The following is a 19,020-nucleotide window of genomic DNA, read 5'->3' as shown; positions in this document are numbered from 1 at the left end:
TTTTGTTTGTTCTTCAACTATGTTATTTGGTGTAATAATACCTCACCTTGCTTGTAACTCCTAAGTCTTCTTAGCTACAGTAACATTGCTATGGAGCTCACCTGGTTAAAAAAATAATTGACCAAAAGACAAACTGAAAAGGTCAATATTTCTTTGGTTCTGAATAGGAAAAGCAAGCTCTGACCTAAAAACAAGGAGAGGGAAAAACTATACTGAGTTTAATGTAATTGTGTTAATCGGACAATTTAAGCAAAACAGTAATGGAATAAAGAAGGATAAAAATGTTCTTACAAAAGGCAGGAGTGAGGGAGTTGCTAACTCATTTGAGACAAAGGGGGAGAGTTAATTACTATCTGTGAATCATTAAAGGGTTAGCTGAGGTTGGGACATGGGGAAAAGTAAACTGTGAATTTTGGTGGTTCTCTTACAGGGAAGTGTCAGAATCACATCAACACTTTTGCTCTCACCTTGGCCCTGCGAACCAATGCACCCTGCAGGGATTTGGCTGCTCCCAGCTATATTGACCTGAGAAAAGATTTTACTTCTACCTCCAAACCTTGACTAGATGTGAGTAGGACAGGCACTTCCTTAAAGATTCTGTTCCACGTTTAACTAGCTCTACTGCTCCAGTGCTGTTTGCAAAATTAAAAGCCAATAAAACCCCCAAGCCAAGGGGACCGTACACATGTTTACAGTCATGCATACTGACGAGCTGGCTGGATCCAGGGCACGGAGCCAGGCACCCTGCAGGTCTAAGCCTCCGTGTGCTAAGCAGCAGCCCGGTTCCACTCTGATTTTAACGAGCAGGAGACTTGCCATGAATTTCTGCGAATATGGGGCCCCCAAAGGCGTCTTCACTTCATGAGGAGGATGAATATTACCAGGCATATTGAATACAGATGAGGAGGAAGTCTCGTTAAGTCAAGGACAGTTGGCACTTTCCAGATTGTCAGCCAAAGGTAGATTTAGGGAGATATTGGAATATTTCCACTACCAGCAGTCACCAGGAGTTTAAAATGTGAATATTTTCTCCCTGCATCACATGCTTATTCTTGTCTGTCACTGAAGGCAAGTTCTGGTGGGGAGCACAGCCACAGGACCCACCATCCTTGGGCTTGAGGGCAGCCAAGAGCCACAGTAAAAAATGGATCAAGCCTCAGTTTTGCCCAAAAGCTTTTCACCTTTTTTCAGAGGACAAGAACGAAGCTTCAGTGGAAGCTGAAAATGGCCTGAGACTCCAAAGTCCGGAATGCCACTGAGAAAATAAATTTTTATTTGTAAATGCAGTACTAATGCCCCATCCAGCTCAAGCTGAACACCCCGGAAAGACTCTTGTGGGAATCAAAAAGAACTGAATTGCCCCAAAATGAAATTTTCAATAGAAGTTTAGTTTTCCATGGAGTTTTTCAATGGGAAATAGTAAAAGAAACTTCTTTCTGTATGTTAAATTATGTTCTTATTAAAAAAATGTTTCTCTATGGAAAAAAGCATAACAAACTAAGGCAAATTAATAACTTAATCTTTTTTCAACATATAGTTTTTTCATTCTGTTTGAAAATACTTCATGGGTAATTCTTTTTTTTTTTTAATTTTTATTTCTTTTTACAGAGGCAAAATGTTGTGTGGTGTTGCTTGGTTTTGGATTTTTGGGGTTTTTTTTGGTGGTGTCTTTTTTTTAATGTGCTTTATCATCATATCGGTCAAATAGGTAGACTAGGTGGAAAGTGGTTCCTTACCTGAGTGACATCTCAGCACTCCTCTGTAGGTCTGTAAGAAGTACATACCTCAAGGATGTCTTCATTTGGCTCCTTCTGTAGGACTTGCCAGCACTTTAGCACTTGGGCTTGACAGAGCTAAGGATGCAAGTGCAACTTGATTCAAGACACTTAAGTACTTTGCTAACTCAGTGCCCTTATAACAGCATAATTACATTAATAATAGTAATGAAACAATTGTACATAACTGCATTTTTTCATTTTGAAACAGCTTGAATTGAGCATGGTGCAGAAATGTTTGAATTAGCAGTGCCCACAATGTCACCAGCCAGGGAAATTGCAGGAGGTTCTCAGCCTGCTCAAGTGTACCTAGTTTATTGCTTTCAGACCCCAGTTAATATTTCCAGCCAGTGCTGAACAGCGTGTTTGTGCTGGCGCTAATCTGGGATGCTCTGCACCATGTTCTCTTGGTCAGGGCACACACAGGTAGCCAGAACACACACAAGGAGGCACTTAGCAAGGTGTTAAACCCACCAACTATAGTATTCATCATTTATACTTTGTGTAAAACAAGCAATATTACTTCTCGTGTAATCAAAAGATGCAACAAAGTAATATGAGCTGACAGGTCCTCTGTAAAAAGATTTTTTCCTCTAAAGGAAGCTGTGCTGATCTTAGACCTGGAGTAACTTTTTCCTCCCCTTTCTTCTATTATGGGAAAAGCTGTTTGTTTTTTTCCCCCAGTCCTTATGTAAGCAACTAATTTCTGTGAGTGCTACTCCCAAATGGACTAAAAATCCATTCCTAGGGAGTAAGTAAAGTAACATCAACACATTTCTTCTGATCCAAAAAATATTGAAGCTGAACAAAAGCCTCCCAGTGGCTGATGAAGCGAATGCAGACAGTCCCTGATGAGTTTGATTCAGAGCACTCGGGACTTGCACCGTCCTAGCTCTCTGCCCCATGGTAGCAAAAAAGCTGTGGGTAAGTGAACGTCAATTTTTTTTTCCAAAGGTATGACCCCCGCTTTCCTTTTCTGCCCAAGGTACAAGAAGACATTGTTCAGATTCTGGAACTGACATGGTGGTTACATTTAGGGAAAACCAAGTACAGCAGAAGGCAACGGAAGCAGACGTCACAAATAAAGGCAGAAGACCCTTTTATTTCGCATAGACAAAATGCAAAGAGTGTCTCATTAAATTAATATTAAAAAAAAACCCAAATCAGTCCCCTCACTCCACTGACATCACTCATCCTAATTAACAACAAAAAAAGAACAATCAAGGACCCATTTTCTAATTAAAAAAAAAGGTGCAAACATGACAAAAGACTTGTTTTTTTCCAAATCAATGTTCCTGTTGAATTCACAAATAGGGTGATTTTTTTTTTTTTTGTGATTTTTTTCCCTTTTAAATCTTGTCTGATGGAACTTCCAGTTAAAATGTTTTAGTTAAGTCTCCATGCACTTCGTAGAAAATCAGTAAAAACACAAACGCTTGTGAAGATCAGAAAACTGGACTCTTTTACCCAAAAATTCAGATGTCCAGTCAGATGAAGCTCACACTCAGACAGAAAAAAAGCAAGAGAGTCTTTGCACTGTCTGTCGTTCATATTTTTTTTTTTGTCAAATAGTTTGGCAATCTTCTTCTTTAATTATAAATATTGGAATTCAATAAAAAAAAGGTAGCTTTCATTGGATTTTTTTTCAGTGTAAATATTTACAGCCACTGTCCAGCCATGCTCTTTTTGTTATACCAGGGTATAAGATTTTGCGTAGGGATTGTTTCCTTTCAAGTGGCCCCGGGAGTCCAGCAGGGATTCTTGGGAGCTGCTCATTTTTGCTGCCTGTCCTAACTCAGCTCCTTCTCGCTGAGGTAACGTCGCCACAGCACCAGGTTGCCATGACTGTACTTCTCTTGTGGAGGATGTCTCCATGGGTATCGGCTCCAGGACGGTGGGGCGCTTCAAGGTTCGGCTTTTCTGCGGCTCCAAGCAGGCTTGCCCCAAACCCAGGTCTCTGCTCGTGCCCTGCACGCCACGGTTCAATAAAAAGTCCATCCTAAGGTAGGGTGGCAAATGCATGAGATCACCTGGGGAGGCAAAAGTGAAAAAACAAGTCCTTACTTACGGTCGTGTGCTGTGTTACGCTCACTTACTGGCTGGGGGAATCAAGCTGATGGATTTGGCCACCAAAGCAGAGTATCTGTAATCAATCCAGCTGCAGCATTTAGAGTTGGTATATTGTTTGTCAGCCATTTACTATGCTATGATCTTACAGAATCAAGGGTCAACAGTCTCCTTTTGGGCAGACCCATAAGAATTCACTATTAATATTTGTTTCCATACTAGAATGACTATAAGGAGAAGTGCGATGTGTTTTACATGCACTCACAGCATGAAGAAGACAAACTGAAAAGACCAGGAAGTTTTTCTCAAAATCCTAGAAGAAAAAGTCTTGGTTTTCATTTGTCAAAACTTGGAAAATGTACAGGCTCGGTAGATTTCCTTTTCTTATTTTCCATTTTAAATGAAAACCTTCACAATTACAATTAATGACCCCCAATCCAGAATAGAATGACCAAATTATTTTAAATGGATGCATGAGTGTTAAAACTATAGTTTTTAAAGAGATTTTTGAATAAGAGAGAAAAGCATTCTTGTTCCAGTATAATTACATTTACCTGCCACCCATCATCACTGTATTTAAACCACTAATGATTTTCTACCACTATGGCCATCAATATGCTGCTGGTTTGTAGCAACAAAATTCATTGGGGCTGGCACCTAGCTCTTGCATCAACCTTCCCTTCTGTTCTGTATTGTCAAGGAAACCTCCTCTTTGTTATTTCCCCTAATTTCTGGCCATTTCTATGTGAACCTGGTGATGGCAGCCTCCTCAGTTCAGAGGATTTGTCTTTGCAAATCTACAGAGTTCACACAGGTGCCTTGGACCTGCTATCTGTAATTAGGCAGGGATAAGTGTTACCTTCCACATATCTCTATGTGTATTAGACCTGCTACAGAAATCCGTTTGGCTTATTTATTTTTGGCCTGCTTGTTAGGCATTCATAAAGTTACTTCAAGCAAATGAGAGGCAATCAGGCACATAATGACATTACCTTAAAAAAATATTTGATGGTGTAACCTCATGTATATATGAAAAAAAGCACTTATAGGCCCATTCAAGAACAGCATTTCCCCTTCTTTACAGACCTCTGCAGCTGTATAGCTTCCTTTTTATAGCTGATATCAAAACCATAGTCTCATCTACAGATGGGATGCACCCTGAATGTTTAAAGTAGAAGACTCTTGGCACTACTACACCTGTGTCTACAGGAGCTATTTACAGCAGTAGAAATTAAGGCTGAGCTGTGGCAGTGGCATAAACAGTACACTAGGAAAGCACTTCTTCATAATAAAACAAGGCATAACAATTCCGTTTTTCCTAACCATACTAAAAGCTGTCCAATGATCTAAAATAAAACAGGTCTTTTGCTTTCTCATATAAGTCAAGGCATTGCAAATCTTGCCTAAATGAGTAACAGCATCTGCTCTATCCATAATTTCAGGTTACAGACAGAGAATTGCTGCGAAGTTACATTTGGACAGAAACACTGGTTATTCCTATAGAAATCCCCCAGGCACTGTCTGATTCCATATGTTTTATTCTAGCTAAATCTCCAACAGAGATGCATGGTACTTAGTGTCTAATCCCCATAGAGTAAGATGTGCATATCTCAAGATTAGGCTGACATGCACCACAATAGCATTTACATAAGTTTAGAGAGATGGGAAGGTTTGTGCTTATAATGATACAGGTTACCACTTGAAAAATGAATTGTGGTAACATTATTTGGTTTTACTCATTTACCCTATTTTCCTACAGTACCTTTCATGCCAGACCCATTCAGCGTATGAGACCTATTTCAGCCGAGACAGCAATGTACCTACCGCTGGGGGAAAGCACATCAGGATACAGACACACGAACTGGCAGGCGCCGACTCACTCCACTTAACTAAAGGCATCGAACGGAGCTGCCCGCGGGTATGCCCGTGCTGCCCAACAGCCCCTTGGCACCCAGACCCCCATACCCTGGCCACCCATGCTGCACCCCAGTTATTTTGCTTCTGGGTTCCCTTTTGGGCCGAGTCCTTCCACGATGCAGTTGTGGGGACGGTTTGCTCCAACGACCATTCCCCGTGGGCTGCGGGGAGGAGACAGCCTAGATGGGAAACTCTTAGTATTGCTTGCTCCCTGTGGCTGCATCTTCTGCAGCATCGCGGTATCCTAAATTAGGAGCCTTATCGCTACCTGCTCCTCCCCAGTGGGGGAGAGAGACAAGAGCGTAGGAGCGAGATGCTGCCCCCGCGTACCTGTCTCTGCCCACTAACGACGGTGGTGAGGGCCTTCGTTTGGCTGCCTCAGGCGTGGGTTATCCCTGTCAGGGCCCCAGCGAAGGCGGGCAGCAAAGCACGCCTCTGAGATGGCAACAGTGGGCGTGAAAACTTTGTGACTAACTATAAATACCAAAGTAATACCTTCTTTCTTGTCAGGGATGTTTAGAGACTGCCGGGGTCAGAAAGCGGGGTTTCTTTTGTGCTCCCATGGTTGCCCACCATGCAAAAGAGGCATCCCTCAGCCCCGGCAGAAAAGGACCAATTTTCTGTGCTGAACCCCCATCCCTATTCCCCGCAACAACAGGCCTTTTCCCAAAGAAGTCTGTTGCCCTAACACCAGCTCTGATGGGCTGCTGCCAGGCGGCACAACGCCCGCTGCTTTATTAAGACCAGCCAGGTAATTTCACACGCATTCCCTCTTACTACTGCATTTTCTGTTTTATGGTCGACTTTCCAGGAAGGAGCCGGTGCGGAGCAGAAGCCGGAGCATGGCTCATTGGCAGACCCCCGCAGTCGCCTTGGAGAGCCACTTCTGTATCTTAACACACCGCTCCTTCTTGAGAGCCATGGATGTGCATGGACTATGAAAAAGATGAGTGTTGAACCTTACAGAGATGAAGGTTGGTTTTCAAGCTGCTGTCTAGACATTTCGCACATGTATTTAAGAGCTTCAGGCTGTGTAAAAAAGACCTTTTTTTCCTCCCTAAATCTACATAAGAAAGCATAGTCAATAATCTGTGTAAACAATATGCAGTCATTTTACTGTAATTTTCTAAATGTCTGGGGGCAAAGTTCCAACAGGATTGCAGTAATGGGAAACCAGAGAGTGTAACTTGGTCTCCAAAGCTGGATACGCAATGCACAATCTCTGGCATGGCTTACACAGAGCACTCATTATTTGATATGACGTACACATTTTCCTATCATAAAAAGTGCCAGCGCTCCTTCTTATCTGCAAGAAGCATCTTTCCCTGCAAGTGCTTATAAAACAAGCAGATTATTAAAATCATTAGAAAAGAAAAATTTTGAGATCAGAACTTCTTCTTCTTTGCTAGGATTGAAACAGTCTCACAGGATGAAAAAGTCTTTGATTTAGAAGAACTAATGTGTTTCTTACTTGAAAACAGAGTCTTTGAAATATAACCACAGGGGTTCCCTTTTGCCATTCCTACATCAGTTCTGAAGGTATATTTGAGGACTAAAAGCCTCTTGCATATCTATGGAGTTACTTGGAAAGACTTTGGTTCTCATCCTTCTGGACTCAACAGTGTAGACATTTTTTTTGTTTTCTTGCTATTCAGCTGAATGGTGATTTTTTTTCAGGCAAAGCATTATGAAGTTTCAGGATGGTTCACTGCTTTTGATGCTCTAATTACCTCTTTTCAGCTGTGTGTGTGCCTTATTACTAACGAAAGCAAACCTTTCAAGTGCATGAACACTGCAAATGAGCATGTTTAATAATTCATGCATTTTGGTTTAATTAGTACAAAAGACATTGTAAAACTATAGTTTTCTGATGCATTTTTAAAAAAGGGAAATTTGCTGTATTCAGAAACACTGAATTCATACACAAACAATAAACATCCAGTCAAATCTGAATGCGGCAATTCAAGCCAGAACTACCTCAGTCTTTTTTTTTCTGTCCAACCCTCTACTGAATTATTTAGTATAGCACATTTAAGAAAATGTTCGCTTCAACAAATATTTGTAAACAAATGCTAAAAGTCACTTACTATGATATTTACCATAAGGAACACATTCTACCAAAAAATGGAGCATTTTCTGAGTTAATGCAGCACTTGGCAAAAATATCACTGCTCAACTTTTCTGGGATTTTATTCAAGATAGCTATCTTGTTTGCAGAACTAAACCAAGATGGGATGCCCTCCTTTCTCCCCAAAGATGTACCTCATACCTCTTTCAAATGCCAGAGAGCTTGCATGTATTTTTGCTTTCATCTGCTCCAGAAAAAATCTAAGGATTTGTGCTTATATTCAATACAAAGATCATCACAGACTGCAAAAAAGATGCTCTTACCAAGTTGTCACGATAACTATATGCATTTTCTCATGAATCGTAACTTCCACTAAAGCAAAAGCAATTTGTCTTCACGATGCTCTGACACAGATACCCTCAGTGATGATGACTGCCTGATGATTTTCAAGTTTTGGTTTGCCATGTGAAGGAAATTCCATGCTATTTGAAAGATTATTTTAGAAGAGTTTATAAAGCTGGACTGGTGACTATGACAGGATATTTTATTTAACAAAGGTAAGAATGAGACTGGGTGAATAGGGCATTCACACAGCTTACTTCAATAGGCTAGTGGGTAAAAAAAGCTCTTAGAGATCTCTCTGGCATGATCTCATGGGATCATGCCAGAATTGAATCCATACAGCTCTGTTAGCACGGGTAAGGTGCCTTGCTGATGTAGTTATGTTGATTTGGGACCCGAGTGTACTCTTCATGACATTGTGCAGTGCTGGGGGGGTGTACAAGTGCCAGCAAAGATGAAGTGCCACTGTGTTGGGCATCTCTCGGCTAGTCCTGAGTTTGGAAGTGGAAGCACGGATGGGATATTGTGTTTTCCTTCGAAAGGAAGCAAGGGAGACAGAGCTGCTGACAGATAGATTTAAGTTCATGTTTATGCTGATTAAAAAGTTTAGTGGGGTTTTCCAGCTCACTAGCACAGTAAATAAATCAGTGAAGCCTTTGCTGATACTCACAGGCTGTTTCTCAGGAAAAAGACTGCCCATAGGAAAAGCTTAACTTAGAAATGAGGAAAGGGTGGAGGGTTTGCAAGGCCAAGGTGAGAGGTGTGATGAAAAAAAGAGCACAAGCGATGTTCAGAGGTCTTTGTCACTTCAAAACCTGACACACCATTAAAAGCTAGCAGGCAAAGATTTCTTAGACAGCAGCAGCTTGATCTGAATCTGGACTGATAGCAGCAATAACATTTCTTACAGTTGCTGCTGTCAGTGTTTGAACCCTGCTGGTGCTCCCTCACTGTCCACCTTCTGGCCATGTATCCTGCACTGAACCCGCAGAACAGTCAGCGCTGCGCTGCAATCGTTCCCGCACCAACAGGCTAAGAGTCAGACCTGCAAGGCTCACAGCACGCTGCAACTTCAGAAATAAATACACTTAATGAGCAATAAAGCCAACTGTTCGGTTACCTTGATCCTGTGTCCTGCTCAGCCAAGCAGGGGGTAAAGAGGATCAGTCCTGAACCTCCTGGCTTGGCTGATACAGGTCTCAGCCTGGTGGTGCCTCAGTGAAGAGCTCAGCACCAGCTCTGCCCTCCTGCCTTGTTAGCCAGGAAAAGTGACTGGCTGCAAAGGGAAGCAAGGAAATCCTTTCCAGATGCAGAGTCATTCCTGCCCCAAAATGGGGAGCTGGTGCTCCCAGCACCCAGCTGAGCTTCATGGTGCCCGCCTTGACTCAGCACCCAGTCGAAGGGTCAGAAGGGTACTTGTTGGAAACTTGGAGGATAATGAAATGAAGAGAATCAAAGCAGTAGGCAGCTTTAACTTATGCCTCTGTTAGGGTTTGTTTTGTTTTGTTTTGTTTTCCCCAGGATCTGTTCAGTGTGGAACTGCCTTCCCAATGCTCTTTGTTTAATAATTACTATTTTCTTGTAAATGTTGCAGTAAAATGCCACAACTGAACAATAAAAAATTTCTGAAGAATGCTTTGAATAACAGGGCTCCACTCTCTAGAGCCAATATGCATCAGTAATGGAAATGGAGGTGAAATTTCCCCATGCAAATTACTGACTGCTCAAATGAATGGGAACCTCAGCTTGCTCTCAATCAACAGGAGCACACCATTAACAAGTTCTGGAGCTTACGGGCTCCTTCTAAACCCATTTTTTCAATACAAAAGCTGGATTTAATAATTCTCTAAGGTGATCTGGAATAAAAGGCAAAAGGTCCAAGCACTCCCTTAAATTACAGTCTTAGCAGAGGAAGGGGAGAGGAAAGAGGGAGGAGGCAGAGCACAGCTTTCTCATTAGCGAAGAAGCTGCTGTAAAAGCAGGCACATGCTCTTCCCTTCTTCTATCTCTGCTTGGCTGCCCAAGAAAAATGATCAAAGTGCTCAATGTTTGGGGGACACTTTTAAACCAACTGAATGCATAATGTTGATCAAGGCCAGCAAGGTGTCTGGATGCATTTCAGCTGCTAACCTGCCCTTTGTAGCTTTGTGACCCATGCCATTACATCTTTTGGGCTTCTCACAGTGTTTTGGCAGACGACATAAAAATCACGTCTTTACGCTGTTCATGTTTGTGATCACGTAGGAAACAGCCAAAACACTTCAGAAAAATATGCCAAGTTTCCCATTTCTAGATGGAGAAATCAGAATTCCCTATCATCCCTGCAGGGCTGTACTTTATAACTGGCAAGTTTAATTTTTCTTTCTCCATGAAAACTGCACCCTTGTAGATAATTGGAAGATCTCTAACACCTTGTTAAATATTGCATGTTGCAGTCTGCTAAAACTGGCATTTTCATAAAAGCATTAAAAATACCAACTATGTTTCACACAACAAAATAAAAACAACAGTTAAGTTACTGTTGACCACAACTGTTGGAGTTATCTCTTAAGAAACACCAGGGTATCAGTAAAACTGTAGTTCAGGAGCCAAATTTGCTACTGGCATAAATCAGAGTAGCTATATTGATTTCAGGAACACTATAAATTGATTTATACTTACTGGAGATTAGGTTTAAGTGACTGAAAATGAGGATCCCAACTAATGTGGATAATTTTTTTTTAAGATGATTAATTTTGTTATTTAGATTTAATTCTAATTCCAAGAAGTCCTTAATCAATGTGTCTTAAAGCAAAAGCATGACTGCTATAGTTTAGCTGAGATCATACATCTGTACTACATCAATGTAACACACTGTGCATCTGTCTAACTGAATGCCAGGAGACTTGATTATCGTGTTGTTGCCTGCTCCCGAAAGCTCTAATGAAACAGGAATCAAAGCACATTTTTGGTTTGTATTTCTCCAAGCAGAACTTTGGTCTTTCATACAGTGCTGCACTTTTAAAACACCTCTCAGATGCTTTGTACCTTCCAGAAGTAACTTTAAGGAGAATGGACATATTTTTAAGGGCCTCTTTGTCGCTGAGCTGGCAGTGTAAGGAAGGAAAAACTGATTAATTCCAGGGGCCAGATAGATTTAGACTCTATGGAGATGCCATGTGGGTGTTCAGCCTCACAGGGATGGTGCACCTGCAAAACTGAGGCCTTCCTGTTTCGATTTGATGCAATGTCTAACTTATAAAAACTTGTAAAAGAGACCTCACCATGTAAATCAATATGCACTCCAAAACTCAAGTCAGAAAAACTGTCAATAAATAATGAAATGATGTTAGAAAACTAAAGTACGGGAGCTCTCCCTTTCCGTCTTCACCTTGTCCCGCAAGCTGCTTCATACATTTTTAAGGATGCTCTGAGACAGCGCTCTCCTGCCCACCGGCTGAGCTAGGAAAGCTGTGCTGGAGCCCTCGCTCAGGTGCCTCTAGTTAGCGATGCTGGAGTTTTAAGAACGCATTTGCTGATCCTGGGTGCAGTGAACGGAAAGTGTTCAATTATACATTAGCTGAGGTTAAATCGATCGTGACTCCATGGAAACTGGCATCCTTCATGGGTTTATTCCTGGGATATCTTGGGAGCCTAGATTCAGCCCAGAGGCTGGAGAGGTGAGGAGTTTGAACTGTACTTATGGTTCACTGAAATCAGTGGGAGCCACTCTGTTGACCTCAACAGGCTTTGCGGCATACCCATGAATTCATGGCTAAACCTGACCGTGCCAAGGTGAGGGGTAAGCATAACGCTCCACTAATAGTTACGGGGAGGTCAGGCTACAACAAGGAAACCAATATCGATGCTGCCCTGCTGCTCTGCTGAAGATATATTCACGGATAAATTACTGTAACTTGGTCTCCACATGTCCATCAGTTTGAATCACCTGAGTGATGCTGATGAGGTGCATCATTGCATTTTTGTTAATTAATCCACTGGGACCAGAAGTTCAGCTCTCACATTTAAATTAAGGATGCTGGCACAAAAAGGGGAACAATATTGAAATACATCCACATGTACATACAGCTATGCTTTAAAGGCCAGCATATAAAGAAGCTCTTACATGGATAGCAAAGACTATCGCTACAGTCAGATTATGAATGTACTGTTAAAACAAAAGTTTGTTTCTCTAGTGATAACAGTTTCTACTTTACTTCCAAAAATAGCACAAGTGTGGTTTTTTTCTTGCAGGTAAGATTTGGTTTACATTTTCAGATGCCAGTCTCTCACTTCTCCTATAGATCTCAGATTACATTAAGGTCCTCTTAGCACAGGGGAAATGAGCAGAGCCTGCTGTGTGTGCAGTCAGTTAAAGCAGTAACAGCTGTAATTGACTGCCAGGACCTTAAAGCAAGGCTAGATCCGTTCTTATCTGTATGGAAACAACTGCTTCTGGTTACCTTGGGCTGACTGAAAGCCCACGCAAAAATCACACACGCTGTGTCTCAACACTATCAAGGTGAAATGCTTTGGCATATTCAAAATTAAAACGGCATGAACAGGTGAAATCTAGTTTTTGTAGAAGTGAGGTTTAAGATAGGGACTCTTAACAGAACTGCTCTAAAAATCTATTATTTTAATTGGACACAGCATCTTTGGTTTGATTTGGAACATTTGCTGGTAGTTTTAGAAATTTAACATTGCAGTTATGACTGTAAGAACATGAAAGTAGCTGAAAATTTACTGATAAATGTAATCCTTGCTTTAGGCATAAAACTCTCCACTAAGTACAGTTGAATCCAATGCCTCCAAACCTACAGAAAACATGGGTAGTCTATTTTAATAGTTGCAGCTTATGAAAAAAAAAAAGACCATAAAGAAAATAATCAGCTTTAGAAAAACTAAATTAAATTCAAATTAAAAAAAAAATATCTCATTTTTAATAAATATTTTGTTGGTAATAAAAAGGTAGGAAATGGGCATTCTAGACAGGGTGTTTTCCCTAACATGCAACTTTTAATCTAGAAGAAAGCAAAAAACCAAATAGTATCACAAACCAGCACAGTTTTGGATACTGTATTTTTTTCCAAAGTTAATGTTAAATCTCAAACAAAAATAACAAATAAATTAGCAACAGGAAAAGATAATTGTGCTCCTACACACTCCTCGTAGAGTCCTTGAGGAACTGGTACCAGTTGTTTCTCTCCTCTAATAAAAAAATAAAATAAATCTTCCTAACACCAGTATCACTGATTTATAGATGACAGTTGTAAAAATAATTTAAATTACTTTTATCATCAAGAACTTGAATTTAGCTTCCAGACATCTTGTATGCTAACTAAAATGGAACTTTCACATTACATTTGCACAGAAATTTTGTATTTGTAACTGAACAGCTGCCCTATTTAAACTCATGATTCACACCACCATAGTTTTCCTTTCTGTCCTCATAATATTTTAGCTTTTGATCTGAACCTGCTTAGGTTCATTTTTATTGTACTGGCAAGGTTAAAAAACTTGCAGTGTGAACTTTCCTTTCTGTAAATCCACCAGAAAAGTAATGCAAGCCAATGATTTCAAGTACGTAGTCATGTCAAATTAAATGTGGAATTAAATGGTTTTCATCCCCACAGAACATTCAGCTTTTCACAGCAGAAGGAGAAAAAGCTCCTGACACTCTGCAGAAATAAAACCTGAGACAGGATAAAGGCATTTTAGTCTCATCACCGATGTGCCATTTCTGTGATAAGAAGCAAATGGCACAGTCTGTCTTTTTGTGACATGTTCCTAGTTTTCCAACAAAGCAATAGAAAATGAAAAGAAGGTGTTCCAGGTGTGGGAAAATTTAATATGGAAACATTAGAGATGCTCATCTAGGGGAGTTACTTTAGAATATGTCACTCGTGTAGGTAAGTATACATACAAGTAAGTTAACATACGTGTTAAGAGTATTCACTACAGTTAAAAACATAGGCAAGAAGTTTTTCTCCCCACTTACAACTGTTCTGCCTGTCCCACTGCTTTCCCACCTGCCTATTTTGATGTCTCCTTATGTCATTTTCTCAAAACTGGACCTTGGTCTCCAGTTTTGGAGTCAGGATGGTGATTTCTTTGTTCTACATACACACTATATATGATGTGCACATGCACATATCTATTTTTTTATATATATATTCTATTTTATTTGAAACCAGAGAGTGCAAGTGTAGAACTAAAAAAGAAAACAATCCATATATTAGCCTTTTCACACTTTGCTGTGGGATTTCTGAACAAAAAAAAGGTCAAATGTAGATTCCCCCATATCTTCAAGAAATTCAGCTTTGGATCTGGAAACTGTGGAACTGTACAATTCCATTTTCAGTCAATGCAGAATAATATAATAGGCCTGGGGAAAAGAGGCAAAAGGTGAGCTGGAAGCCCTAAGTCAAGAGTCCCAGCCATTACTGAATCCCCAGTGGCTGAATTTGTATCGGATTCAGTTACCGCTGCAGCTTATAGAGCGCTGTCAGCAACTTTTCCATAGAAAGCAAGTCTCTAAATAGATTTCATCACTATGTCACACTTTCCTACATTGAGTAGAAGAGGGAAATAACTCCTTCACCCTTGAACTCACAGATCAGTGGAAAAGAGTTCACATCTCGTTATCTCGGGTTACAGGGCTGACATTGAAAATATACTGTGCTTTCTATTACTGCGTGGTTCATGTTTTTCTTATTGTGCTAAGCAGCTTATTTTAGCTGTAGTGACTGAACACTGGAAAAGAAGATTTGTTTCTTGACTTGGGTGTTTAAAACAACATTAACGCACTGCAGGTGATGTCCAGACTATATTTTAAGGGACTCTTGTAAATAATTATTTAATAAAGTACTTGCATTCTGGAGCTTACAGCTTGTCTACAAGCTAAGACTTTGCTGTTCAAGTCAGCAGGATTAGTCAAAGCGGCAAGAAATTTGTAAATTGGGTCGAGAATGCTAATTAAGGCATCTTAAATACTGAAAGAACTTGATCATTCAGCAAAGCTGGAGAGGTCAGACCAGCGTTCTTTTCTATTAAATATGCAGTAGGCTTAGGGCTAGACTCAAGCTGCTTGACTTAGGTGCTGAACTGAGAAACCGAGACCAAAGAAGTGCCCGTACTTGCTTGCTGAGAGCTTGACTGAGAGCAGGCCTGTCCTGTCCTCCGGCTGCTGTGAGAAGGTGGTGGCTGCTGGCCAAATCTCCTCCTCTGGGATGGAGAGGCTGAGCAGGAGGGCTGGCAGGCAGAGGATGGAGCTCTGCCCCCAAGCATCAACCAACAGCACATGGGCAGCAGGAGGAAAATGCTTCCAGTGGAGCAGGGGCTTAGCAAACTGGTGCTCCTGCTCTGTGCAGGTGTAGGGACCCAGGAAAGCACTCAGCTTCCCCATGGAGGGATGGGGTGTTCTTGCCATCTTCAGGGCTGTGAAATCAGTCTCTGGAAAATCTGTTTTTTTCGGAGTCTGCCTGGCTGCCTTTCCTCTCCACCCACATGCAGGATTCTTTCCAAACTGGTTCCTTTCATCAGCTGAAAGTTTGTAGAAGAGGTCCTGAGATATAAAATCTTGGCACGCTTTAAATGGATTTCAAAATCTCCTAATCTGACAGTAATGATATTTCTTCTCTGGAAGTGTATCTGAGATGTTGTTAGTCCTGCAGGATTTCTGTCTTAATGTGATCTCCAAAGAGGCAAGGAAGGGGGATTGTCAAAATGAGCTTGCGCTTGCTTGTTTTGTGACATCAGGTAGACAAGTTTCTGCCTGGTCCGAGTCAAGCTAACCCTTAAGGATAATGTCACGTATTTGAAGAGCTTCTTTTTTATGCTGATTAGCATCAGAAAAATATAATCTGGGGGTCTGAGTTTTGCAGTACCCCTGTGAAAGGGGGGTTTCTGCAAATAGCAAGAGACCTGATGAAAACTTTCTAGATATTTCCTATCCAAGCACCGGTCAGATATTATTTCTTCCAAGCATGAATTCCATTGCCAGAGGATGCAAGTAAGTTGTCTGTGCACAAAAAAACCATAAATAGCACTTGGGAATAACAGAAATATCAAAATACTTCCCAGTTAATAGCTGTTCTTTTCTCAAGCACAATAATTTAGGAGTAGAGAGAGTAAAAAACCCAAGAGGCTTCTTGGCTGAGGCTATTACTGAGATTTAAAATTATAATAACAGAAATCTATTTTTAATAAACTGCTACTGCAATGTTTATTGCAGTTAAGAATAATTGTTATGGTAACTCAGTTTGTGGTTAATGTTTTTAAAACAGAAAAGAGAAACATTATTATAAAACTTTTTCAACCTCTACAATTATCTTCCACTTTTTTACATTAGAGACTCTTTGATGGCACAGTGGCAGGTAGGAAGAGAGTATATTTCTTTCCAATTTCTGTCCCACCCAGTTTCTGAATGCAAGATTTGAATGACAACTTTGGAGGACAAAGGACTGATTCAATTGTCAACCTCCCAGGTAAACTTTGGGTAACAACTATTGAAATTTCTGAATATTAATATGAAAAAATGCCTCAGTTTTGATCTTGAAGGACCTAGTATACTGTTGAGATGATTGCCTGGCATACCTATTCTTTGAGGGCCTGATCTTGCTAACCAAACTTCTAGTTAGTGACAAAGTTAGTGACAACTGTGGGGAGGAGAGCAGCAATCATAATCCCAAACTTCTGGGAGTTTTGATGCTGAGAAAAATTCAATGCTAACAATGTATTGACATCATTTTTATACCATGAAAAATATTAATACTGCACAGAGCTTAGGAATTGAAGACCCACTTTTTTGAAGGATGTGATTTATCCCACATGTTTAAAATACTGCTATGCTATCTCTACCGCTTCAATTTTCTCTTTTAATGTGCCTCCTGAGACACAAGACTATTTTTATGGCTTACTGAGAAATGTCACCATCTGCAGTGGGTCAGCTTCAAGGCCTGGGCAAATTAGGCCTGCCAGCTCTGTGAAGTCCACAAAAACCTATGTGCAGGCGTGCATCCATCCTTTCATTTTTTGGAAGCTATGCAGAAGCTGTTGTTTAGCAGTAATTTCAGTTTGCTTGGTGGTTTATAACGTGTATAAAGGAAAAATAATGATGCTATTGTGGATGCTGAAGCAGAACCTACAAATAATGTCAACTTTTTCCAAAAATCTGTCTACAGATTGTAAAGATCAGAGCACAAGGATGCATAAGACATGCTTTCAAAACACTGAATGTAGGAATTATTTTAAAAAAATCCTACTTCCCTGTTCCATTTTCTGTAGCTATGACTTTTGAAAAGTTTAAGAAAAATGCAACACCTAAAATATTTTTTGTTGAAGACTGTTTAATAACACCTTCTCTCTATACTGGAAAGTTTTTGCCTGGTGTCAAGACAGTGATGCAGAAAACATCTACAGCTGCTCTTACAGACAACTAGAAGTAGCCTCATGTCAAAGCAAGCTGATTGATATTCAAGGATCACCTCCTCCAAGCTCAATGAGCAGAAACTCAGTCAAAAATGCCAGCAGGCCTGCATGGATGAACAAGGAGCTCCTGGCAAAACTCAGACACAAAGAGGGAGTACACAGAGGGTGGAAGCAGGCACAGGTAACCTGGAGGGAATATAGAGACACTGTCCAAGCACGAAGAAATGTGGTTAGGAAAGTCAAAGCCCAACTGGAGTTGAATCTGGCCAGGGATGTCAAGGAAGGCTTCTATAAGCATATAGGTGACAAAAGGAAGGCCAGGGAAAATGTGGCTCCGCTGCTGAATGGAGCAGGGAACCTAGTGACACAGGACATGGAAAAGGCTGAGGTACTGGCACAAAACTGGGAGGAGTGGCCCATACACCAGAGGATTGTGCCGCCATCCAGAGGGACCTTGCCAGGCTGGAGAAATGGGCCAACACAAACCTCATGCAGATCAGCAAGGGGAAGTGCAAAGTCCTGCACCTGTGGAGGAACAACCCCATGCACCAGTACGTGCTGGGGGCCACCCAGCTTGAAAGCAGCTTTGCAGAAAAGGCCCTGGGGGTCCTGGCAGACACAGAGTTGAACATGAAGTAGCAATGTGCCATTATGACAAGGGACAGCTGTGACCTGGTTTGCAATAGGAGTGTTGCCAGCATATCAAGGGAGGTGATGCTTCCCTCAGTGCTGGTGAGGCCATACCTGGAGTGCTGCGTCCAGCCCTGGGCTCACCAATACGAGAGAGATGTGGAGCTACTGGAGAGAGTCCAGCTAAGGGACACTGAGATGATTAAGGGACTGGAGCATGTCTCCTACAAGGAAAGGCTGAGAGAGGTGGGACTGTTCAGCCTGAAGAAAAGAAGGGTCGAGGGGATCTCATCAGTGTATACAAATACCTGAAGGGAGGGTGCAAAGAGGACAGAGCCAGGCTCTTCTCAGTGGTGCTCAGTGACAGGACCACAGGCAATGGGCACAAACTGAAACACAGAAGGCTCTGTCTGAACACCAGGAAACATTTATTTACTGTGAGGGTGACTGAGCACTGGCACCCAGAGAGGTGGTAGAGTTTTCATCCTTGGAGATACTCAAACCCCAACTGGACATGGTCCTGGACAACCTACCTATAGGTGGCCCTGCTTGAGTAGGGTCAGGAGGGGGGTGTTAGACCAGATGACCTCCAGAGGTCCCCTCCAACCTCAACTATTCTGTGATTCTGTGATGCAATAACTTCAGCTGAAATATAGAGATGTATACTACAATGCAACACATTTGGCACTCTGAATTATAAAAGAATAACCATGCCAAATATCCGTATCTTTCTGAAGTCCCGGTGCATGTCTCAGATTCAGTATGCCAAAATCACTTTGTTTCCTTATTTACAATTTCTATGACATTAGG

The 19,020-nt window shown here is 41.2% G+C and overlaps 1 protein-coding gene across 1 annotated transcript in view; it reads right to left on the bottom strand.

Moving 5' to 3' along the window:
• Positions 1 to 2,951: 2,951 nt before the first annotated feature.
• Positions 2,952 to 19,020, bottom strand: part of DSCAM (Down syndrome cell adhesion molecule) — a 402,368-nt gene continuing 386,299 nt past the window's right edge. The window contains exon 33 of the mRNA XM_010580406.1: positions 2,952 to 3,805. Within this exon, the coding sequence (XP_010578708.1) occupies positions 3,465 to 3,805 (341 nt within the window). The 3' untranslated portion in view covers positions 2,952 to 3,464. The remainder of the gene's footprint in view (positions 3,806 to 19,020) is intronic.

Source organism: Haliaeetus leucocephalus, unplaced genomic scaffold (genome assembly GCF_000737465.1).
Source record: "Haliaeetus leucocephalus isolate CR32 unplaced genomic scaffold, Haliaeetus_leucocephalus-4.0 Scaffold702, whole genome shotgun sequence".
Lineage (NCBI taxonomy): Eukaryota > Metazoa > Chordata > Aves > Accipitriformes > Accipitridae > Haliaeetus > Haliaeetus leucocephalus.
The sequence above is the reverse complement of the archived record's forward strand: the minus strand, read 5'-3'. Positions and strand labels throughout refer to the sequence as shown.